At 50.4% G+C, this 25,143-nt stretch overlaps 1 protein-coding gene across 1 annotated transcript in view; it reads right to left on the bottom strand.

Annotated features, from left to right (window-relative positions):
* Nucleotides 1-25,143, bottom strand: part of GRIK3 (glutamate ionotropic receptor kainate type subunit 3) — a 183,109-nt gene that overhangs the window by 8,019 nt on the left and 149,947 nt on the right. Inside the window, exons 3-7 of the mRNA XM_023196489.1 lie at nt 21,856-22,113; nt 13,735-13,916; nt 11,307-11,360; nt 1,330-1,503; nt 588-731 (exon numbers count right to left, since the gene is read on the bottom strand). Coding sequence (XP_023052257.1) covers nt 588-731; nt 1,330-1,503; nt 11,307-11,360; nt 13,735-13,916; nt 21,856-22,113 — 812 coding nt within the window. The remainder of the gene's footprint in view (nt 1-587; nt 732-1,329; nt 1,504-11,306; nt 11,361-13,734; nt 13,917-21,855; nt 22,114-25,143) is intronic.

Raw genomic sequence — 25,143 nt, 5'->3', positions numbered from 1 at the left:
CTAGAATCAGCTCCACTGATGGGGTTTTCCACAGGAGAGCTGGTGCCAGGAGAGGTGCGTCCCAGTGGGGGTGCTGGCTGGGAAGTTGGTCAGTGGGCCCATGATGTGAAGATGAGTTTGTGGGGCTGATTATTATGTACTGACCCTCCTCCTGCACTAAGCACTTTCCATGCAATGTCTAACTTCATCTGACATGCCCATGAGGTGGGGGTATGCTTCATATACCCATTTCACAGATGAGGTGACTGAGGTTCAGCAAGGCTCTCCAGCTTGCCCAAGGTCATACAGCCAGGAAGCAAACACCCACATCTGTTGTACTTTCGAGCCTATGCTGTATCCTGCTGGCACTGCTAACCACCTGCTGAGCACTTACCACGTGCCCAAGATGTATGCCCCTCAATCATACCATAAGCTTGGTCCTATGGAGCCCATTTTCACGCAGGAAACTGAGGCTCAGAGACATGAGGCAACTTGCCTGAGGTCACATGAATGGGAATCGGTCCTGCCTGACTCCCAGATCACTCTGCTGCTCTGCAGGGCCCACAGCCCCGGGAAGACAACCCTGGTGGGGGCTGCAGGGCACTTACCTCCTTGATGAAGTTCATGAAGCGGCCGCCAAAGCGCCAGGCCTTGTGCCGATGGCACTGTAGGGAGTTCACAGTCATCTGTGGCGCCCGCTGGTAGCACACGGACACGATGTGGACAGCGTCGTACAGTAAGGCTGCATCAGTCTGCAGGGAAGGGCCTGTCTGAGAGGGGCTTCCAAGGTCCTCCAGTCCTCAGCCCACCCTGTCCTGTCTCCTTTCTCCTTCCCTGCCACAGGGACATGATGTCCTGGTGAGTGAACAGGCCCGGAGGCCCTGGAGGTGACTCTGTCCACGCCTCTGAGGAGTGGCCAGGCTTGGCTGACTCTGCTGCTCTGCAGACACCCTGAGCACCACCTTCTGCAGCTCAGACCTTCTCCTGTCCACTCATTCCACTCCACCTCTGACACCTAGGCCCTGTCCACACCTTCTTCTTTCTGCCTCCTCGGCCTTCACACCTGTGTGTCACAGCCTGAGGTCCTCTGTGACCAGCATCTCTGGGCCTTATTCCTGTTCTCTGTGACCTTTTGCTTACATATCTGGATCCCCATCAGATGGGGTCCCTTGGGGAAGGACTGTCTGTTTCACATTTGTGTCCCCAGTCCCTAGCCTGGGGTCTGGCTGACACATGGAAGGTCTCAAGAAGAGAAGTGGTGGAGGGAAGAAGAAAAGAAGAGGAAGGAGAGAAGAAGAGAAGGCAGGCAGGTGGGGAGCCCCTGGAATTCGCCCCGCCCAGCCGCCGTACCATCATCACTCCGTCCAGCAGGCCAGACTCAGCCCGGGGAGCTGCCTGCAGCCGCTCCATGGACCACTTCTCCACAATGGCTGAGACGTGTGGGTTGTCCACGTTGAGAATCCGGAATCCCGTCAGGTTCACGCCTGAGTAGCGGTAGGGCTCCAGGTCTAAAGCATAGAGATCCTGGATAGAGAGAGGTTTGTGTAAATCAAGTCATGCACACTACTGAGAACTCAGCCCCACCTCCTACCCACTCCCTGATCAGGGCCGCCCCAGGGCCTGAGGTCACAGCTCCCTGCAGAGCCCTGCAGGAGGGGTACCGGATCTCGGGGTAGTCACAGGAGCACCCATAGGATCACTGCACCTGGAGTCTGACTCAGAACTTGGGCAACTGACCCCCCATGATAACCAGGGGATCTCAGCCTGTTCCTTCATCCACAAATGGGGTTCACTCCCCTTTCTAGGACCCAGTGAAATAGTTCACATAAAATACCCAGCCTCACATGCAGAGGAAGCTTAATGATACTGCTTCCTTTCAAAAGGTGAGACCTACTAGTTCTGGGCATCTTGTCATACAGAGGGAGGCTGAAGAGAGCATTTTATCTCCTAGAAGAGGATATTTAAAAATAGTCTTTTCTGCCTAGAACTCAAAAAGTACGGCCCTCTTCTCTCCTGCTTTCCCCCCGATCCCAGCCAGGACCTCCCCGTCCCCTGCCTCCTAGGAGCAGCCGAGCAGCGGTCAGCCTGTCTGTTGTGAGCCAGGCAGGCCCTGCCAAGGGTCCAGGAGAATAGGGGCTCAATGCATATGAGGCTGGCTCTAGCCCCGCCCTGTAGCTCTGGCTCTGGGGGCAGGATAGGCTGGTGAAGGAAGGAGGCAGAGAGGGGAAACGGGTGGAGGGAGAAGCCAGGTGTCCCTAAGCTAGGAGAGATGGTGGCAGAGGAGGTTGCAGGTGGGAGTGAGGAACAAAGCTGAGCTCTGCCCTGTTGAAAACCACCCCAAACCTGGAAATCAGGCAGAAGGAGAGCAGCGTGTTTTTCCAACATGACAACGAAACACGGTTTACCAGGCCTACCAGGACTACTTCATTCTTCTGGAGAATGCACCTGGGTTTGACCTCATTGTCAGCTACTCATTAAAAGCTTAGACTCTGGGTTAATTTGCATAATTTTGTCAAATAGAGGAGATACTCCCCAAGGTTGTGGTTTTATTGCCTTACAGGACATTAATCCATTTTCTATCCAATCTAGAAGTTTTAGTCTGTGCCCCCCCCTACCCCCACCTATAAATACCCAATTCCTCAAATGCTCCTTGAGTCAGCTTTTCCATCCTACTGGAATGTTCTCTCGTTAGTGAGTTGAATCCATCTCTGACATATGTTCCTTCTATATTTGCATGAGACTCATGGTTTGGATTTTTTGAAATATATACTTGCATAGTCTAGATTGGCCCTATCCCACTAGTGGAGAAACTGAGTCTTGAGGTCGCTGTCTGAGCTCCTCCTCATCTATTGTCTGTACTCTCCCACACTCTCCCCTCACTAAGCTGCCCTCCCTCTGGCCCCCAGCCTTTTTTCTCCCCTCGGTCCCCCACTTAGTCACTCCATCTGGTGCTGGGAGGGAGAGGCTGGGGACACACTTGCGCTGTGCTTGACTCTCTGTGACTGCCACCGTCATGGGGAGCATCCAGCCCCATCACAACCGCAGCTTTGGTGAAATCAACAATGACTCATGGAAAGATGATAAGTGATAAAGCCTAGAGCCCTTTCACGCTGGATTGGCCTCCTCTGGTCTCTGAGCAATGTTTCTAATGCGCATTAAACTTCTCCTGTTCCTCCTGCACCCCCAAAGTGGCCTCCTTCTGGAATGCACTGTGTTGGTTTCCTGTTCAATGATTTGGGGCGTAGGGAAGGGGTTTGGAGCTGACTTAAGCCCAGGCAAGAAAGTCTGGTCCCAAGCTTGCCCAAACAAATACAGTCTTGACTCCAGGTCTGGGACAGGGAAGGGGCTAGGTGACAGCAGGAGGGAGGGGCTTCAGCAGATGGGGGCTTCCCTCTGAGATGGCCAGAGGATGTCTCTGTGACCCCAGTGTCAATAGGGAGTGGGGGGTGGCAGTGCTCAGCCCTGCACATGGGCTCCATGGCTTCATCTTCACAGTCCTCCTGTGAAGAAGGCATTGAATAGCACTCTATTCTATTTTTATAGATGAGAAAAGAGAGTCAGAGAGGTGAGGTGACTTACCTAAGGTCACATAGCTCATACAAGTCAGAGTTGAATTTGTACCCAGGTCTGTTTCAATGGTGTGCTGCCACTGGCTCACACTGGCTAGTGAGAGCTGAATGTTAGCATTTCTTCCTAACTCTGCCTTCAGTGACATTACATGGCTAGCTTGGTATTGGCCATGGTAGGAGTATTTGTACCATGGAAATTTGCAAGCATTACAAATCAGGATTTCTGTGTTATGTCTTTTTCTCCCTTTCAGAGAGCTGGCTGTCAAACATGGGCTGATGCATCATTGATTGTTACTCCAAACCCTCTGTGTTCTATGTCTCCGGTGGGTGTCCAGGACGAGATGTGCATCAGAATTGTCTTTGGGGATTTTATTTTTGTAGAGTAGGAACCACACCTAGACATTCTGCTGCACAGTCTGTGGTGGAGCCTGGGGAGTCTGTGTTTTGAGAAGCCACTAATCTAAGTGATACTCATGACTGAGAAACACACACAGATGGGTCTGGGTTTAGATCAGGATGCCTCCCGAATCAGAGAAGGGCGGCAAGGAAGGGAGAGAATAAATATCCCAGGAGAGGTCTCCCTCCCTCGGCTCCTCCAGGGCGGCTCCCTGAGGCAGCCAGACGCGGGCCAGACCACCTGGGCTCCAGTTGCACCCTCTCTCCTCACCTCAGTTGCCTCATCTGCAAAATGGGGTTGATAATGTCACCTACCATATAGAGTTGTCATGGAAAAGAAGTGAGTTTGTAGATGTCCCTAGAACATGTCTGGGACACATTAAACATCACGTATGTGTTTGACACATGTTTATATTCTGCCTCGTCTGGCAGCAGGTTGTGACAGCTACTGGGTATAGCCCCTAGGGCAGGCATAGATTGGGGTCTTCCTACCTTACTCCTCTTGGCAATATCAGAACAGTCACGGTCAGTTCACATCTACTGAGCACCTACAAATCTCAGAACTACGGTAGGTATTGTTCAAAGTACCTTATTTGTATTAGCTCATTTGATTTACACGGGCACTCTACTAGGAGGGTGCTATTATTATTTTATATTTATAATATTTTATATTTATATTTATTATAATTATTATTATTACTCCACTCTACTAGAGTAATAGAGTAGAGTGAGAGTCAACAGCAGGCTACCCAGCTCCAGAGCCCTCCCTCTCCCCTATGGCGACGCATATCCTCCTACCCAGAGGCTCTGACCGCCCGGCCCCCAACTCATGCCCACTGCCAGGGCAGTCACCTCCAGGCAGGGACTAGAGGGATCTTTCTAAAGTATAAATCCAAGCCTGTCATTTCCACACTTCAAATACTTCCACGACTCCTTGTAGTCTTTTCAGAATATGGTACAAATTCCTTAGTACAGTTTTCCAAAGCTCTCCACCCCTCCAGCCTCACTTTCCTTTCTACCCTCTCTCATTTTTTGTCCCAGGAACACCCAACTGTGTTAGCCTCCCTTTGCCAGTCTCACTGAACCCTGTCCCCTTCATCCTGCTTCTCATTCCTCTGTCCAGCACCTTTGTATGCCTTCTATTTCCTGGCAAGAATGTCTGTCTTCTTGACCTCCCTTGGGTGAGCTATTCTCCAAGAATCAGTTCAAGCGTCACCTCTTCCAGGAAGCCTCTCCTGATTGCTCCTGTACACATGCACAACAGAGTGGGTCAGAGGCGATTCTGCTCTTATCCTGAGACTTCTGGGCTTTCACGCCACTGGTAACAACTGCTTGTGTCTGGGTCTGTCTCCCCTATGAGCTGTGGGCTGAATATTCCTTTTACTCAAAGTGGAAAGAAGGGTCAGCCAACTGACTGGCTCCTGGGGCACTTAAACATCACCAGGAAGATCCTGGAATGTAGCCACAAGTGTTTCACATCCTCCTCTCAGGGGGAGCTTCAAGGAATGGCAGATGAAAATACTAGGTTAGTGCAAAAGTCATTGCGACTTTTATTATTATTTTTAATGGCACCAACCCAATATCTTCCCCATGATGTAACTGTTATCGCCGGGAAGTGGCATTAATTGTGATTGTTTATCTATTAATTTATTATAATTCTTTTTTCATCTCCAGGCTTTTACCTACACATGACATGTAGCAGGGGCTCAGCTGGGGCTAATTAATTCGGGGTTATCTACAGACTGGAAGTTTAGGAGTGGGTTGGTAAACTGCCTCGGGTGGAGGATGAGATCTTCCCCAAACTGCCTTTCAACCAGGAGGGTCTGGGGAGCTGGAAGGATTTCGTTTTGGACAGTGGTGTTATGCAAGTTTGGTACCAGGGCTGACCTACTGCGGCCATGGAAGAGAAGCTGAGCTCTGCCTACAGGGGGCGCCCTCCTCACCTTTCCTTGCATGGCGTTCAGCCTCTTCTCCAATTCAGTGTTGACCTGATATCTAAGGCTTGAAAGATGCCAAAGCTTTAGACTGCCCGGGGCCTCCATGACTCGATTCACCCTCATCTAGGTAACCAAAGGCCAACCTGACTCAGTGTGAAGGGCAGCATCTCTGGCCTTGGTGGGGGCTTGGGTGCTGGTGGAAACAGCCCTTCTGGTCTCCAGAGGCAGCATTTGGTCTGTTGAGACTGACACAGAGGCTGTAGCCAATCACAGCCCAGGAGGGGGCAAGCTGGGGTGGCAGTGCCTGGGATCACCTTCCTCCCTGTCATCCCTGAGCCTGGGCTTAGCTGCAAAGTGTTGTAGGGCCCGAGGCACAGAGTGCCCTCATCCCCGTGACACGAGGACAATGACAATGGGGAGCTGGTGAAGAGGCTGTTTTGTCCAGCTCCAGTTTTTTTTTTGTTGTTGTTCAGACTGCCCAGGGCCAAGACCCCAAGTGCTGTACACTGTGAACTGTGTGCAACCTTACTACTTGGCAAAAAGTTGCGTTCTCGATGCCAAATGTTGACACACTGAATTCAGTATCGACGAGGGACCTTTTAGAAACATTCAGCATAACATAATAGACTAATTCATTAGCACCCCATGGGTCTGAATGGGTATGAGCTGAAGCTTGGAAAACATCGCCTTAAGGAATGACAGATGAAAATATCTTCCCCATGATATAACTGTTATTGCCGGGAAGTGGCATTAATTGTGATTGCTTATCTATTAATTTATTATAATTCTTTTTTCACCTCCAGGCTTTTACCTACACATGACATGTACCAGGGGCTCAGCTGGGGCTGATTAATGTGAGGTTATCTGGGAATGGCTCAAAGCTGGTTGGAACAGATAATGGCAGCTGGGGTAATTAAAATGTCTTCTGCATGGAAGAAGCAAATTTGGAGAATTTTTTAGAGGCGAAGAGTTGGTGATGTGGGTTTCCTAAAGGGAAGGAGATAAATGCCAGATGCCACTGTGATCCCAAATAAGCCACAACTGACCAATGGGCACAAAGAGGGAGGATCATGAGGTAGAGGTATCTGCAACAGGGCTGGAAGAGGATCCTGAAGACCGGAAGCAGGATATGACTGAGGGAGAAGACCAGGGGGACACAGCTAGTGCTCTGACCGATGGGGTTCTGCTGGGAGATACTCTGGTAGACCTCACCCCATACTTCACTGCAGAACTGTGTGTATTGCAGGGACTGTGCCTCCCTGGAAGGGTCCATTCTTTCTGACCCTCAGATTGTGTGGGGAGGAAGGACAGTAAGCTGGAACAGCCACGGACAGAACTGGGAGTCAGGAGCCAAGGCCTCTTGTCACTGACCTGCTATGAAACTTCGGGGAGTGCCTGATGCCAGGTTTCCCCACCCGTCAATGGGGAGGGCAAACTGCCCTGCTGCTGGCCTCAAATGCGTAAAGAGAAAAATTAGAGGGCTTTCTTCTTGCTTTCTTTTTTAATGTGACAGAGTCTGGCTCTGTCCCCCAGGCTGGAGTGCAGTGGTGCAATCATAGCTCACGGCAGCCTCTAACTCCTGGGCTCAGGCAATCCTCCTACTTCAGCCTGCCTTCCAAGCAGCTGGGATACAGGTCTGCCCAACTATGCCTGGCTAATATTTTTATTTTTGTAGAGATAGGGTCTCACTATGTTGCCTAGGCTGATCTTATACTGGCCTCAGGCGATCCCCTTGCCTTGGCCTCCCAAAGAGTTGGGATTACTGGTGTGAGCCACAATGTCCAGTCCTAAAATCAGAGGGGTTTGGAACTGGTGAAGCATGGGCGCTGCTGGGATTTCAGGAAGCTCCGTTTCCCCATTGACCTCAATTACTATGCCTGAACCAACATGGCCAGGCATTGTGTGGAATCTGAGCCGGCCAGAGGAGACCAGGGAACACTTGTTGTGGACTTTCAGCATGGTAGGTTTCAGCAGAGGGCTCTGGAGCTGGACAGCTTCCTGCTGCGAAAAAATCCTTGCTCTGCCCCTTTCTTGCAGAGTGACTTTGAGTCTCAGTTTCCACGTTTCTATAAAACTGGGAGAGTCTATCTCCCTTGGAAAGTTGTTCTGAATTTTGGATGGGATGGGGGTATGTTGAGCACACAGAAAGCAAGAACAGGAGTTATTTATTTAACACTTACCCAGTAATAAGTGCCAAGCATTGTTCTAAGCATTTTATGATGTCAGGGCACTCTGCATAACAATCCTCTGAGGTACTAATATTACTGTCACCATTGTATAGATGAGAAAATGAGGCACAGAGAGGTTAAGTAACTTGCCCAAGGGAGTGGAAGAGTCTTAAGTCTAACTCAGGTCAACTGGCATCAGAGTGGTTTTAACTGACTGCTCTGATGTGTTGACAATTTCACTGATTACTTTCCACATTGCATTGCAGTCATCCATCCATCTATCCGTCCGTCCGTCCATCCATCCAGACATTAATGAGCACCTACCATGTGCCAGGTTCTATTAGGGCGCTGGGGACAGAGAGGTTAACTGGGCACAGTTCTTGATTCTTACACACATGAAGGAAGCCGCCAGCTTGTGAACTTTGTGTTGAATCCATCTATGTACACCTCTCCCACCCAAGTGCCTAGTGCAGCGCCCAGGACCTCGGAGAGCATTTGTATATGGCTGCTGGATAAAGGAATCAATGAATGATTAAGAAAATGAAGAAAAAATGGACACTGGCCAGGGCTAGTCTCTGTTCCCTAGAGACTTTAGCACACCACAGCTGCCCTGGGTACATCATATCCCAATTGACCATCCATTCCTCCTTTGCCTCTTCTCACCATCTCTTTCTCTGATTATCACCCACTTTCCCAGGTCCAGTTGTGGACTGGCTGAGTATCAGTCAGTGTTTCTCAATGGGGCACCATAGGCATCCGGGGCTGGACGACTCATCTCCAGAATCCTGCCCATCATGGAAAGTCCAGCATCCCTGATCCCCACTCACTGATTTCCAGTCTTGGTGGCAAATAAATGACTGGCCTCCACATAGCTAAATGCTCCCAGTGTGGGGGTTGTGTCACCAGCAAGATTGCAGAAACCACCCTTGGGACAGATGACTACTTCTTGGCCAATCAGCTGAGGTCTGCCCGTGGGAAGAGAGAAAGAATGCTCTCTAAGGTCCTGGGCACTGAGCTAGGCACTTGGGCGGGAGGGGTGTACAGAGATGGATCCAACATTGGAATACAAGATAGGGCCACCAAGCAGAAAGCCTTGGGACATTGGGAGGTTCCGGTAGAATTGGGTGTGGTCAGAGCAGGAAAAAAATGTACGTATCTCCTTCACCCACCCTGAGTACTGCCCTTGTCACCCACTCTGTACGCACAGGGCCTGTGATTAAACCCTGTCTGGGCCTTGCTCCCAGTCCCAGCTGTAAATATCCTATTAAAAGCATCTCTGCCTGTTTCAAGCCTCATTCCAAGGCCAGAGGGGGTGGGTCCTTGAGCTGGCCAAATGGCAGGGCCTGAAGCTTTGGCCCCTCAGCCCTGCAGCCTGGCTGACCTTCCAGGACAAGACTCTGGGGAAGGCACCATCCCAGTGACCCCAGTACCCTGGCCATTAATGCCATTGGCCACTGGGTTCAAGATTGAAGGTCTTAGAGAGAGGATCCTAGTGTCCCTGGGTCCAGGAGTTGTTCTTAGCCCCCAAGGATCTCAGGATGGGATAGGGAGGGCTGCCATGAGTGGAGAGAAGGCTGTGGACCCCTGGAATGTGCCCCACCCACCTTCCCAGTCTTGCTCCTCTGCGCTGCTCCCAGCTCTGGACAGAGGTAGAGTTTCAGGGGTCTGGTAGCCTCACGCTAAGCCTCCATTGACTTTCCAGGAGACAGCACGGCAAGAAGAAGCCAGTTTAGGTGGTCGGAAATCCAGAAGGGATTCAGGGGAGCTGACTTCACCCTGCCTGATCTCAGTCGCCAGCTTCCAGGATCCCTTTCTCCCAGCATGGCTCTTGGCAGGTCTCCAGGTCTGAGCCCTGGATCAGGAGAATCTCAGGTGGCCCCTGAGCTCTGCTGTGGACACCGGGTGCAGAGGGAGGGGCTATAAGGAGCATAAGTGCTTAATAACCAGTTCTCTGGGGGAAGGGCCCTTATTTGTAGCATTTGCTCACTTCCATTGCGTGAGCGCGTGTAAGCTCTCCCATCAATCACAGTGATTTCAAGCTACCAACATGACACCGGCTTAGGAGGAGATAATGCAACTGGCTCTCACCCGCTGGATCAAGCCAGCTCCTGCATACCACGAAGAGCTAACTTGCCTCTTGGCCTTCGCTTATGCTGTTCTTTCTGCATGCAGTGCCCTTCCTCTTTCTCCCTTGGTGAACTCCTATGGACCATTTGAAGCCTAGTTCAAGATCTGCTTTTCTGTAAGACTGCCTCAAACTTCCCACCGTCCACCAGACCCTCGGAACCTAGGGGCTCCTAGGTGCTGGGTAGGGAAAGCTAGCTGGGTGCTGGATAAATGAATGAATATGGTTAGACGTCTGCAGGGCTGCAGTGGCTGGGCTGACACATACTGCAGGAGGTTTTTTGAAAAGTGACAGGGCGGTCAGTGAGGCTGTCACTCGCCCCAGATCTAGGATGGGTGGAATAGTCTGCCCAGGGCCCCAGCAGGGTCTGAGGGTGTCTATCTGCAAGGCAGGATGGCTCAGGGTGGGTGCCCTTTTGGCACAGGAATCTCTTTATGCTGCTGATCTCAGGCCACAGCTAATTATCCTAATGGGTTTAAATGGCCCTAAATGTTCTCAGAGTTTGGACAGGACCCATCTGGAGCCTGTAGGTGGGCTGGGCTAGCTGACAGTGAGTGGGCAGACTTCAGTATGAATGTGGATGGAATCCAAAGTGACAATTCCCGTGAGGCCCGAGACATGCGTGGGGAAGTGTGGGTTAGGAACCGAGGGTCATGATAATCACAGTAATGAATACTTCCAGAACTCCGCATGTACCAGGCAATGCGTGTTACCTTATTAACTCATTTGGTGCTCACAGTAATCCCAGGAGGCAGAAGCCCATTTTGCAGAGGAAGAAACTGAGGCAGGGAGGTTAAGTGACTTAGCCAAGGAACCACCAGTGGTGAGCAGAGGTGCTGGTGTTCACATTCACGCCAGAATCCATGTCCTTAATTATAACTTGATGCACATTCACTCCAGAATCCATGTCCTTAATTATAACATGATGCTGCCTCTCAAAAGTGGGCAGGTCACAAAGACATACTTGTGCCCTTACCTGGGGCCACCCCTGCAGCCTGAGGAAGCAAGTCCAGCTTGGGTCTCCTCTAGCTGCAGCAATTGTCTTCAGTGGGCTGGCCCAGGCTAAGCCACAATGACCTTGATCCAAGAGAGTCCCACCCCTTTCCTGTGCCAGGACCCAGAGGTACATTACCAGAGTGGTGAAGATGAAGTGGTAGTACTCAGTCATCATGCCCATGGCCATGGCCTACGGAAAAGCAGAGCGTTAGTGATCAGCAGGGAACCTCTGAGCAGCCCTCCCCCAGTCCCCACCCAAGGTTGAGAATGGGACTGGCAGTGGGTTGGGAAAGGCTGGCTGCTTGGAGTGGGGTGTCCTCTGAGACCACCTCTGAACAGTGACAATGACTGCCTGGCAGACAGCAGTTGATTTCACACTGGAGTGTGCTGTAAAGTCACCTGGGACAGATTAAAATGCAGATTTTTGGGTCACATTCTTCAAAGATTCCAAATTCTGCAGGGCCCGTGGGGTCTAGCTGCCTCTTTTGAGTAAGTGTCTCTCGGCCTGCCACACTTAAGAGAAATGCTGATGGCATCAGTCCGAGGCTGCCTTCTTAAGTGCCCTGGACTCCACTCAGCTGAGCTCCCTGTCCTGTATCCAGAGGCAGTACGTTTCCCGCCAACCCCGCTAACCCCCTGGCCCAGTCAGGCCTGAGCTGGGAGGTCTGTCTTCAGCCTCCCCAAGAAGGGCTGAGACATCCCTGCTCCCCTAATCCTGGCTGACCACAAAGCAGGCCACATGGCCACTGTGGAATTCTTACTGTCCGCCATCATGAAGTCTACATTATCTATAGTTTATGTATTTTATCAGACGCCTATAATCTATTATACTAATGACCATAATGCATTTTCTACAGAGTTCCTCAGAATGCCGGGCCCACAGAGGACTCTGGGAGAAAATGTCACCGGATCAAGTACACTTTGCAAATGCTGCCCATTCCCTCCCACCTTTGAAGAGTCACAGCCCACCTCAGCACCTTAAAGGCTCAGAGAAGTCCTGCAAGAAGCAGATTGGCTTAACTTCGTTTAAATCTGGCTTTGGCTGAGCACAGAATCTTCACTTCTAATTCCAGAAGTTTTAAAATCAGACAGACCTGGGAGTCCATTCTGGCTTCCTGCCGGGATGACCTTGGGTCCATTACTTTCCCCTTGAGCCTCAGTTTCCTTATCTATAAATTGGGCACGAGAATTGTCCCTGTTTCCCAGTGTGGTGGTAAATGACGAGCTACATGGACCCGGCAGAGAGCAGCTGCTCAGTAAACCAAAGCCGTGATTGTCACCATTTCTCTGTTACACATGCCGTGGAGGGGGAGGAGAGGCACAGGGCACAGCTGACCGGGAGGCTGAGGGTTATGGGCTTTCTGGGGAGTGTGTGTTTCCTCGACAGCAGCTTGAAAGATGCCCAACGCCAGGTGTCAACTGCCTGCTGGGTGTCAGAAGAAACTCCTGATGTTTTCCTCCTTGCACTGAAGCCTCCATAATGGTATGAGACGGGGATTATGAACCCCATCTACAGAGGAGGGGAATGACTCCTGGGCCGCTTGCTCCAGGGCACACAACGTGAAAGGGCAGAAGCAGAACTCAAACCCTCAAATGAGCCTTTTAAGTGTGGCATAAAGGAACTTCCTTTGTTGGGGAGCTGGGGATAGAGGCTGCCATTCAGGCCCGGCACCCCTGATGGGGCCCAACTGGAGGATGGGACTTGAGCCCCTCAAGGCCTTGAGAACGTCCCGGTTCAGCATGTCTCCTCCTGCACCCCTTAAATCACCTGGACCCTGAGGGTCATGTGTCAAAGCCCCACAGAATGCTACCTCCAATGACCAGAAATGCTTTTGGGGATGACATAATTGCCTTTTATACAAAGCACCAGCTCAAATCAGTGTTTTTGGTTTCAGCTGTGGCACCCTTGGAGGGGGTGGGAGGCAATTTCACTGTTTATTTTCTTAGGTGACTGGTGGAGCTTGGCTCTCATCCCCAGCAGGCCATGCTGAGCTGTGCTTGGGAACGAAGGCCCATCCGGGACTGAGAGCCATTCTCCTCCCCCTCTTTTGCTGCAGAGCTGAGCAGATGGTACGAGAGCCTCGATAAACCTTCCAGTAATAGGAGAGTAACACCAAGTGCCGTGGGCTACGGGGAATTCGTCACTGGAAGAGGCAGTGAGGCATTCTGGGGGCTGTTCCTGAGAATCTGAGGCCTCTCTGCTTCCTGGAGTGCTCTGCTCTTGTGTGGCTATGGGCATCTCCCGGCAGCCTCTGCCTCCAACCAGCACTGAGGTGGGATGGAAACTCGCGTCTACTCAGCACTCTCCCTGTGTCAGGCCTGGCTGGGCGGATCATCCATCCTCACGCCAACTCACACAGTGAAGACTGCAGTGTCTGTTTTGCTGCTTGTGAAAATGAGGCTCAGAGAGGCAAAGTGACCACCCAAGGTCACACAGCAGGAAAGTGGCAGAGCTAGGAGTCAAACTTAGATCGGGCAGCATCACACCTGCATTTGGGAAGGGGAGGTGGGAGAAGTGGCCAGCAGCTCCCAATCATCCCTCCCGCTGGCCAGCACTCACACACCTGCTTGAGGATCTGGGCTGCCATAGTGTGGCTGCAGTCGAAGATAATGCGGAATTCCCGGCCTCGTTTCATCTCCTTGAGCAAGGGGCGCGAGTCGTCAGAGTCGACGGGGAGCTGACGGATCTTCAGGCGGATGTTGTATCTCGATGGGGCCATGATGAGCTCCTGCAGTCGGATGAGCCCTGAGGGGCCGTGAAGCACAAAAGACACATGTGTACCACATGTCTCCACAGCTCCAGGCATCCACTCGGACTCGTGTGCACACACATGCCCATGGTCACAGGTCTACAGACACACACAGACAAGATAGTGGCCCACAGAGACTTGTGCACGTGCATGGACAACACTGGGTATGTATGTGCACATACAAACACATGGCTACATGCATGTGCATGTTGATATGGGCAGGAATACCCTTGGGCTTATCAACACATGTGTATATGTAGATTAAGGCCTGTGCACACACTGGTGCATGTACACACATATGTAGATTCAAAGGTAGGCACAGATAGCAAATTCCCACTGACCACACCCATCTGCTGCTCTCTAGCTTAGAATGGCTGTAAAGCCTTCAGGGCCTAAATCAGAGTTCACCCTTCTTCTTCTGTACCCATCCCCAACACTGTGAGACATGGGACATGATTTCCCTCAACATCTCCAGCGAGCTGCTTCCAGGATATGGGCACAAAAGGAAGCTCCAGCCTCAGTGGTACTAACTTGCACCAACCACTAGACTGGGTAAGGCCAGGAAGTATTTGCGTCTCACCCTCGTCCCCACTAAGGGCAGACTGCCTTGCTAAACCTTACCCACTTTTTTCAGGTTCAGTGCAACCACCTCCTCCATGAAGCCTTCCTCTTTTGCTCTGTCCAGAAAAGATCACCCTCTCCTCCAACTCAGTGGCCTCCTCCCTCAGCACTGGCCTCCTCTGGCACCACCTCATCCTGCCACCAGCACCTTGATATCTGGGGCTGGGTTCCCACCACCTCCAGCACAGGGCCTGGCACTCAGGTGGTACTCAACAAAAGTTTCCATAATTGGATTGACTTACTGTTTTTTTTTTTTTTTTCTCTCACACTGAAAAATCTATCCTCTACCTTGGTTGGCATTTTTGTAAAACCACTTAATCTGGGGACTTCCAGGGAAGACTAAATGTCACTTCCTGGAGACAAATGGCTTGCTTAGCTCTAATTAAGTTCGTTTCTGTCCCTATTTCAAGGTCCATTTTTGCTGACTTCTTTCTGCATAGCCTGGGAACAAGCCTGCTTACTACTCTCTATATGCTTCCTGCCCCCTCCTCCCCTCCAAAGAAGAAGCTGAGCCAGCACAGGGCCAGGTCCCAAGTGGGCCATCCCCTCTTGCCTGCTTGGCCCCTAGTCATCCCCAGGACTCAGTGTCCGGTCCTGGCCGCATAGTTCACACAGTATGTTCCACCCCTGCCCCCTACCGCCGCCCCGGCCACTAATGGCACTTTGATTTTCCTTTGGGGAAAATCTCCTCCCTGACTCTTAGCCTCTGTGTCTCAGGAGGGGTCCATCGCCAGCTCTAGGGGCAAAGCATGTGGCCCCAGCCTGGGAATAGGTATTGACTCAGAGATAGGTGCAATACCGTTGACTCCCAGAAACTATGTTAGAGCAACTGGCACAAAAAGAGGGTAAGAAACACTCTCTTTTTCACTCAACTTCAAATAGGGAGGTTGTAAGTCTGGGGTCCCTACGTAGACCTTGAGAAGGATTCCAACAGGACAGATGTCAGAGAGAATAAGTAGCAAAGAAGTCCTAATGATCTTCACTTCAGCCTCTGGATCAAATGGTGCCTGAAGCTAAAATTAGCTCCAAACTTTCCAGTAAAGGAAACCAAATTACTCCCCCACCCCAACTTTTTTTTGCTTAAGCCAGTTTGCACTGGATTAAAGTTTGCTATCCACTGTTACTCTATCTGGAGAGTCCCCCTGACCCCACTCAGATAGCCTTCTCCAAAAGCCTTCCAGTAGAGAGTCCCAGTTTCCAAAACAATCTCTGGTACACACCCCTGAGTCTGTTCTGCAATGATTCCCATTCCTGAGGGCTGGACATCAGGAAAGCAATCTGATTGGTGTCCATCATCTCACTTTGCTTCGGGGACAGAAATAAAATATATGCCTGTAACCTAAGCCTCCTAAAGTGCTTCCACACAAGCTTTGCCATGACTGGGCATCAGGAGCCCCCAGCCTACTGAAAACTCAAACCCATGTGCTGGAGTTGGGAGACCGCTCTGGAGTCCCGGAGTGGTCTGGATCAAACAGGTGCCCTGTGCTTCCTAATACCAGACTTGTTGGGGAGGAGGAAGAGCTATCAGTTGACCTTCATATAGAAGGGGGAGGCCACAAGCTAGCTATCCCCAGACACTATCCCCCTCCCAATGTATCCCGGAAATTCTTGATTAGGCTGAATGATGCTTCCCTTTCACACCTGTTACCCCGTGAGGTCCAGGGTGCACAGTTTGCTCCTCCCTGTTTGGTTTTGAGGCTTATGTGCAGCATCAGCAGGCACGTGGGCTTTGGGGACCCAGGCTATGAGGACTGGGACAGGCTGGATGCTGGAGCAGAGGCCACCAGGGCCTTCTTGTCAGCCAAGCACATCGCCCCGTGTAATGCATGGTGACCCACATTTTCCAGCAGCAAATGTCAGCCCTCCTTCCCATCAGTGTATTCCCAAAGGAGACCAGAGGCTCCTCTCAGCCCACCCCAACAGAGGACTAGGCTCTCTTTGCTTGCCTGAGATGAGCTTTCCTTCCTGGCTGCTCCCCTAATCAATCTCTCTTAAAATATCTGCAGTGAATCATGGTTGTTGGAATCATGATTTTCACTCACAAAGCGCTTCTGCATTCATTATCCTATTTAACCATCTCCCAATCCTAGAAGGCATACAGAACAAGGATTTTCATTCCAATGTTACAGATAAAAATCCTGAGGGCCACAGAGGTTAAGTGACCCCACAGAGGTTAAGTGATTAGGGATTCATAATTAGAGACCCAAAAACATTTTGGCTCCTAGGCTGAGGCCCTTTTCTTCATCCCAGGGTTTTGTTTGTTTGTTTGTTCTATCCCATCCTTTCACCCTCAAGATGAGTTTGTCTTTATGCATAGAGTAGATTAGGCACAAAGCTCGTGGGGCAAACACTGGTTGCCTCCTCAATAGCCATTCCCCTTGAGGGAGATTGCAGCCGTGACCCCAATTCTTCACCTCTCCTTATAACCACACTCTTTGCCATGTAACTTTGCAGAGCCCTCCAATTGGGCTCACCCATGTGAATTGTTTTGGCCAGTGGGATGTTGGCAGGTACCAAGCAGGCAAATGGTTGAAATGGAATTATATGTTGGGTTTGTTCTCTTGCCCCTCTGCAATTGTCATGACAATGTGCCTGGGCTATTCTGCTGGAGGATGAGAGACATGTGGAGAGCCGAATACACCTGCCATCTCAGTCAAGCCAGCCTAGATCAACCAACAGCCAGCTGACCCCCAAGCAGGTGAGTGATCCAGGTGAGCCCAGAAAAATGACCTAGAAGTTCAAGAAATCACTGACCCTGTGGACTTGTGAGTTAAACAAATGCTTATTATTTTAAGCCACCGAGTTTTTGAGGTGGTTTGTTACACAGCATTATAATAGAAAGAAATAACAAATGCACTCCCTTCTAGCATTCTAAAATAACTGTGATTATGTTTGGGTGACAATGCACCAGTCCCATGAAATGACTTGTGATTGGCAGGAGCCAATCAGTGGCAATTCCATTCCCATCTGACAATGTCTAGAATACTAGCCATGGACCCAGTGAGCTATACAGGATTGTCTTCTAGAAGGTTCTGAGACAGATCTTCCTCTCTGATAAGAGGCATGAGTCACATTAAGAAAAACCTCATTGGTCTGGTTATGGTGGCTCATACCTATAATCTCAGTGCTTTGAGAGGCTAAGGCAGGAGTCTGAGACCAGCCTTGGCAATACAGCAAGACTCTGTCTCTATAATAAAATTTAAAAATTAGCAGGGCATGTGCCTGTGGTTCCAGCTACTTGGGAGGCTGAAGTGGGAGGACTGTTTGACCCCTGGAGTTCAAGGTTGCCAGGAGCCATGATCGTGCCACTGCACTACAGCCTGGGTGACAGAGTGAGACCCTGTCTCTAAAATAAATAAATAATGAAGAAGAAAAATCCCCTTGGCCCCTACCTCCTGTATGTCACCTACTGCATGCTCCGAGCTTCAGCAGCCCTATTGTGACTATGAGCTGAAGGCCAAGAGAACTGTGGCAATACTGAGCCAGCACCCTGACTTTGCCAAGTTGCTAAATCAGCCGAGGAAAGGCCCATCTCCTGAATTCTTGTCAGGGAGATAACTGCCTATTGCTTGAGTCAATGTGAGTTGGGCTGTTACTTGCAGCCAAAACATCCTAATGGACACAATCTCCAAAGCAAACACAGCCAAAGCCCACTGTGCAGTACTTCCCACTCCATGGGTTTGAGGACCCATACATTGTCCTGCCCTTTGACATATCTGGATTCTGGGAGCACACTTCTTTCTATCCACTACACATCATCAAAGTTATATTATTTGACTGTCGCCAACCCTAAATCCCTAGTACACATTGTCTTCTTGACCAAACCCACCCCATGGACTCCCCTATGTTTTAAATATTTGTTGAACTGAATTGAGTTGAATTTAACTGAATCAAATGGAAAATGAAGTTGAATTAAACTCTAATTAAATATTGAAGGCAAGAGTATAAGGATGAAAAAATGCAGATGTTGTTATCCTATCTCCTTTCGAGAAGTTAATTGTATTCCAGAGGAGTGGGTGCCTGCCCAGTGGTCACAGGTAATTCCAGGCCATCAGAGCAGAGAATAAAGTGACATGTACTTAATAGTCAGCGCTAAAGGCACTTGTGGGTAAGAGCTGCGGACCTGAGCATCAGCTCTGACCAGTTTTGCTAGCATAGCATCCATCATCACGACAAAGCACCTTTTCCTCTGCAAAGCCACTTCCTCCACCCTCCCTCTAGACTATGTCAGTGTCTGCTCTGACCACTCTGTTCCCACGACATTCCAGTTACATGTCTTCAACATTACCCTGTTCATATCCCTTTCTTCCCTTCCATTCTGGTCCCCTGTCCTCTTCCAAGCACCCCTTGAATTCTGGCCTCCTTTGCTCCTGCCTGGACCAGTGCAGCCCCCTGTGATCTAGTGCTCTAGTCTCCTTGCTCTAGGCTCTCCTTCCAACCCTCCCTGTGCATTGCTCTTAGAACCACCTTCTAAAACTCTGTTTTGATTATTCTACTCCTTTGCTCAGCAATACTCAATGACACCTGGCTACTTTAAAGATAAAACTTGGACTCTGAGGCTGGACATTAGAGACATTGCATAGCCAGCTACACTCTGTTAATCTGACTTTTTCCTCCCACCTTCCATACCTGAATCCTTTCCCCTAGTCAGGCTATCCTCTTGGTAAAGCTGCTAGGTACAGTCCAACCTAATTTTCGCTCATGCTATTCCCTACACCTGTAATTCCCTCGTGATTCCTCTCATTCACCTATCCTCAAGGCCCTGCTCCAATCGCTCCTCCTCTGGTAAGTCAGCTCAGACCAGCCAAGGCCATAAAGCTTCCTCTCCCCAAGTGGTCTGGCTCTGACTAAATGTATGTGCTGTTTCATTCTTAGCTCTGATGATTGCCTAGAATTACATGCGACCTCTGGGCAGGCACCCACTCTTCTATACTCAGATTAACTTTTCAAAAGAAGACAGGATAACAACATCTTCATTTCTTCACCTGTATACTCTTTCCTTCAATATTTAATTAGGGTTTAATTCAACTTGATTTCCAATTCCATCCAATCTAATCCGATCCAATCCAATCCAACTCAGTGCAACAAACAATGAAAAACATCTACGTTGTACCAGATCCTGTGTTAAATCCTGGAGGCACTGAAAGCTCCTGGCCTGGAAGCAGAAACAGACTCATTGACAGATAACCATTCACAGTGGTACATTAAGAAACAACTCCACAGTGCAGCTGAAACACTGGAGTGGCTGGGAAGTGGGCAGGGGTGCCCCTCAATGGCAGGGTCTTCATGCTGGGGCGAATAAGCTGGGCTGGGGATCCCTGTCGGGTGCTTTGGAAATAGCAGGAACTCAATAGATGCTTGTAGAAGCCTGAGTTAAATAAACAGCTTTCCAATTGTCTTTTCTGAGGGAGTCTCTCCCTACTATTTCCAGTCCCCATTAGGAGGTAATCAAAAGCTGACATTGAATCACAGGCAGCTGAGAGCTGGAGGGTTCTTTCAAGGCTGGATGCAGCAGCTCTTGACATGTGGGCAGAGCAAGGCCAGATGGGTTAAGTGACTTGCCAAGGTCACTCTCTCTTAAGAGGCCAGGCTAAGAAATGTCTTGGGACTCAAGTCTTTGGAAATAAAGAGGAGGAGAAGAAACAGCTCCATGCTGCCTAGCAGCATGGACTTCAGGCTCAAACAGGCCTATTAGGTGTGTGCTGGCTCTGGCACTCACTAGTTGGGTGACAGTGCACAAGGCGTGTGACCTCTTTGGGTCTCAGTTTTCTCATTTCTAATTCATCGCTCCAGGGAGTTATTATGAGATTTACATGAAATGAAATGAGATCACACTTGCACCACTTGGTTTGCAGCATGTAAACAGTAGCCTTCTTTAGGAGATGAATCCAGAAGCATGGATGAATTCCATCTCTAGAGGACTCTCCAGGTCTGTCCCTGCCCCACACACCCTCACAAGGATGACTTAAGGATGAAGGCAGGGACTGGGCAGCGGTCAGTGCCCTCAGTGGCTCTTCTCTCCCCTCTCCCTTCCCTGCTTGCTCTTGTTGTGACTTATGGCAGACCATTAGCTCTCTCTACATACAGCTACATGGAGATGACACCATTCATGGAGATGGCTATGTTGTCCCCTGTTTGTGTTTCCCTACAACATAGTGCTTGCCAAGACCAAGAACTGAGTTTTGGTGCGGTGTGGTGACTCACACTTGTAATCCAAGCATTTTGGGAGGCCGAGGCGGGAGGACTGCTTGAACCCAGGAGTTAGAGACCAGCCTGGGCAACGTAGCCAGACCTTGGCTCTACAAAAAGTACAAAATTAGCCAGGTGTGGTGCTGCATGCCTATAGTTCCAGCTATTTGGGAGACTGAGGTGGGAGGATCTCTTGAGCCCAGACAGTCGAGGTGACAGTGAACACCACTGCACTCTAGCCTGGGTGACAGAGTGAGTGGGTTTTGTTTATTCAAGTATCTCTAGCTCCCAGCAACGAATGAGATCCAAAGGAAGGGCCAGAGTGCGTTTGCTGGATTTGTTGGTGGTTATCTGCTAAGTGTGTGCTCTGGGCCCTCTCTAAGGGTCTGGGACTTGAGAGGCAGGGGGTATCACGTTGGAGCAAGGGTTTTCTGGAAGGCAGGATCCAGGCTGGACTTGGAAGGCAGGGCAGGAGTGAGTCTGGTGGGTCCTACCTAGAAAGGTGGGTGCAGGTGTGAGGAGGATGAGAAGAACCAACCTTCAGTGCTCACTGCATATCAGTGCTTGTCACCGTCATCTTGTAATCCCACATTTTACAGATTTACATTTTATGGGAAACTGAGGCACAAAGAGGCTACACAGCCAGCAGGTGATAGAGCTGGGATTTACACCCAGGTGGTCTGGCTCCAGTGTGTATACACTTAACACTAGGCCGTGCCGTAAGCTATGCGTGTGAATGTGCAAGTGTGAGGGTGGACGTGTTTGCAGCAGATGGAAATGTGTGAATGTAAGAGCGTGGGCAGGTGTGGGCGTGGCTTGCAGATGTGTGTGCTGCTGCTAGGGTGGGTACTCAGTGCAGATTTGAACACTTGTGCTGCTAGAGGAGGAGGTGAGTGTGAGGCAGGGGTGAGGTGGGCTGGGGCTGAGTGAGATGTGAGTGTGGCTGGGGTACATGGGGTGGGAGTGGGTGCAGGGGTGAACATCAGCATAACCGAGTGGAACTGGGGTATGGAACACAGCCTCTTCCCCAGGGGCAGCTGTGCTGGACAAACAGACAAGAGCCTGATCCTGGGCCTGTGCCCCCCTCACCCGTTACCCCCAGCCTAGCCAGGCCTGGCCACCCACCTGTACTGTCATCATAGACCACGGTGGCCGACCGCCACTTGAGGTACTGGACCAGGTCGAGGATGGCATGGCTGAGCGAGGCGTAGTCGGGGTAGAGGTTCACGTAGAAGGTGTCCTTGTTGTCCAGCGGGTGGTGCTTCCAACGCAGCTGGATATGGGGCACTTCCAGGGCATTGCAGATGGACTGGACGGCGTTGGTGCAGGAGCCCTGTGATGGCCCGAAGATCGCCACCACGCCCAGCGCCAGCTGGTCACAGGCTGTAACAGAGGGTAGGGCAGCACAGGGGTCAGCATGGGGGCTGTGGGTATGGGGACAGTGATGCTGATGATCCTGTAAACATGTGGGAAAAACAGCAACTGGAACCGTCGGTGGGTGCACAATGGATGAGCTCTCTGAACCTCAGTTTCCTCATCCGAAAACAGGGGTTCTAACAGTTCCTGCCTTACAAGACCGCATGAAGGTGGAAAGACATGGTAGTGGGAGACTGGAGCACAGTGCCAGGGTGTGTTCCTTTTCCTTGGAAGTGCCCATGACAAAGAAGTGATCACCACCTTCGATGTTATTATCCTGGGATTAGCATCACCAGCTCTGTGTCAGGTCCTGTTCTGGGGGAACTTGAGAAACAAGTAGAATCAAACATCTGCTGGCTGATGATGCTTCAACTTCAACCTCCAGTCCAGCCTGTTCCCTACCCTGGACCTGTGCATCTCACCTCTTACCCAACATCACCAGTTGGAAAACTGACATACACATCAGATCTGACATGTCCAGCACAGGATCCCCTCTTCTCCCAGCCTCCCCCACCTCAATAAACAGCAGCTGCATTGTCCCTGGACCCATACGCCAAAAGCCACAGTTCTGTCTTGATTTTTCTCATTCACTCATATCCCACACCCCAATTCATCAACAACTCCTGTGGCTTCACCTGCAGAATACATCACAACCTGACCACTTTCTGCCACTCCCAGCCCCGACTCCCATCCTGATCCAGGCCGCTGTCCATCATCTTTCGCTTGGATTATTGCAGAAGCTTCCTCAGTCATCCTCTCTCCTGTCTACTCTGCACTCAGTAGCCAGGGTGAGAATTCTGCAGTGTAAGGTAGATTATGTCACTCCTTTGCTCCAAGGGCTCCTCAGCGCAAAAGCCAAAGTCGTAACAGTGGCCAGAGATCCTGCTTGTTGCAGCTCCTCCCTTCCCTGTCCCCACCACCACTTTTCTGACTTCATCTCCCATCCTTCTTTCCCTCCCTCACAGCATTCAAGCCCCACTGGCTTCCATGATGTTCCTTGAACATGCTAAGTGCGCTCCTGCCTATTTGCACGTGCTGTTCTCTCTGGCTGGAATGCTCTTCCCTCATAGAGCCTCAAGACTCCCTCCTCCTCCTCCTTGAGGCCTCTGTGTCTGTGTCTTACTAGGAAGGCCATCGCTGCGCAACTTATAATCGCAATCCTTATCCCCCCATGCCCTGTTTGTTTCCTTCCTTATTAAACAATCACTGGAAGTCTTGTCCATTGGTTGACTTTCTCCTCCCAGTAGAATGTAAGTTCCAAAGAGGCAGGGCCTTGATCTATGTAGTTTACTGCTGTATTGACAGTGCCGAATCATCATCTGAATGTTGAATGAATGCTGAATCACTGCCTTCAAACAGTTCAGGTTCTTGGGGAAGTCCAAAAACTTAGGCAGGTGAGGCAGCAGATGCTTTCTACTGGTCTGGGATGGTTGAACATCAGTGGGCACAGCAGAGCATCAAATGAGCAGACCCAGGGCAGCTGGGAGTCAAAGTGGGGGATTCTGCCTAAAAGATCCATTAAAAGGGGACCTCTCAGAGTCATTCTGGGGTAGTTGGGAGAGCTCCCCAGGAGGCATTCTCCCTTTTTTTCTCAATCGTCTCCAATTTTCCTTGGGGCTTCACCCCTCTTTTCCACTGTCAACCCATTGGTGCAGAGAATGCGGCTTGCACCCAGAAAACCACTCACTGACTTTCTAGTTCACAGCCATGGGTTTAGAGGACAGTTGTGGGCCAGTCAGAGCCAGTGGGATGCCATGAGATCCACTGGACTGAGAAAGGGGCATCTCCCTCTTTAAGTGAACCTTCAAGGAACTAAGAGCTGGAGCTGCAGCAGCCGTCTTGTGCTCATACAGAAAGAGGGGTGACTGTCTATGAACACAGTCAGTGTGGGTTGAGCAGAGCCAAGAGAGAGTCGCCGATCAGGCAAAACCCTGGACTTATAATTTGCACGAACCAAGACTTACGCCATTTAGGTTTTGGTTTTCTGTCACTTGCAACCATCAGAGATTCACCAACACAGCATGAGCAAGCTCACCTACCTGTGGACAGGGGAATGACCCTACATGCACACGTATGACATCTGATGCACACAGGAGGAGGCAGGACAGAACAGTGAAGCAGGAATGAATACACTGGATTCAGACATGTCCTGGCTGCCTCAAGGGCCTCTGGGAATGATTCACTGGGCACAGGCCTACCCCTAAGATTTGCAGGGCCCAGGGCCAGAGTATAAGTGGAAGCTCACATACCATGTGGCTAAATAGTTACATCTTGTTAGTTAAGCTAAAAAACTGTTAAATGAAACATGTCCTTTTCTCTTACCTTGACAAATGGACCTTCATCACAATCTGGAAAGTCAGGTGAGAATGGAGACTTCTCCTACACAGTGACATGGAGGGAGGTGGCACCAACACCCCATCCTCCCCCTTTCTCTTTGACTACTGGTTCCATCCTGAACCATAAGGGGCCTTGCACTCTCTATGGACACCCCAGTCCTTATGTCCAAATACTGTCTACACCCACTGCAAACAGCTGCCCCTTACTCACCCCTAGGGCCTAAAAGTGCACCTTCTGGAAGTATGGCTTTCCCTCTGGAAGACAGACCCAAGGAAGAGGCCCATGCATGTCCTAGAAGTGGGCTCAGGGCCAGGTGGGCAGGAAATTTAAGGTTCTAGATACTTAGAGGAAAGTCTGGAAGGGCAGGGCACAGGCTCCTGGTGGGTATGTCCCCTGGTCCCACTGACTCCTTGTCCCGAGAGGAGAGGCCAACCAGAGGAGGCAGAAGGCAAGACATCAAAGCACAGGCCCTGGGAAAGGGTCCTTCTTGCCTGGGCTTAAGGATGGTCCAGATTGATCCAGAGATACAAGATAGTTTTGAATCCATCAGAATATGTGATCTTGGTGTGTTTTTCCTGTTGACTCACATCCACCACTCCCACTGCCTCCTGGAAATGGGAGATATTATATAAATAAGTTATTTTTCCTGAAATCTGTACT

The sequence above is a fragment of the Piliocolobus tephrosceles genome, chromosome 1 (assembly GCF_002776525.5).
Source record: "Piliocolobus tephrosceles isolate RC106 chromosome 1, ASM277652v3, whole genome shotgun sequence".
Classification (NCBI taxonomy): domain Eukaryota; kingdom Metazoa; phylum Chordata; class Mammalia; order Primates; family Cercopithecidae; genus Piliocolobus; species Piliocolobus tephrosceles.
The sequence above is the reverse complement of the archived record's forward strand: the minus strand, read 5'-3'. Positions and strand labels throughout refer to the sequence as shown.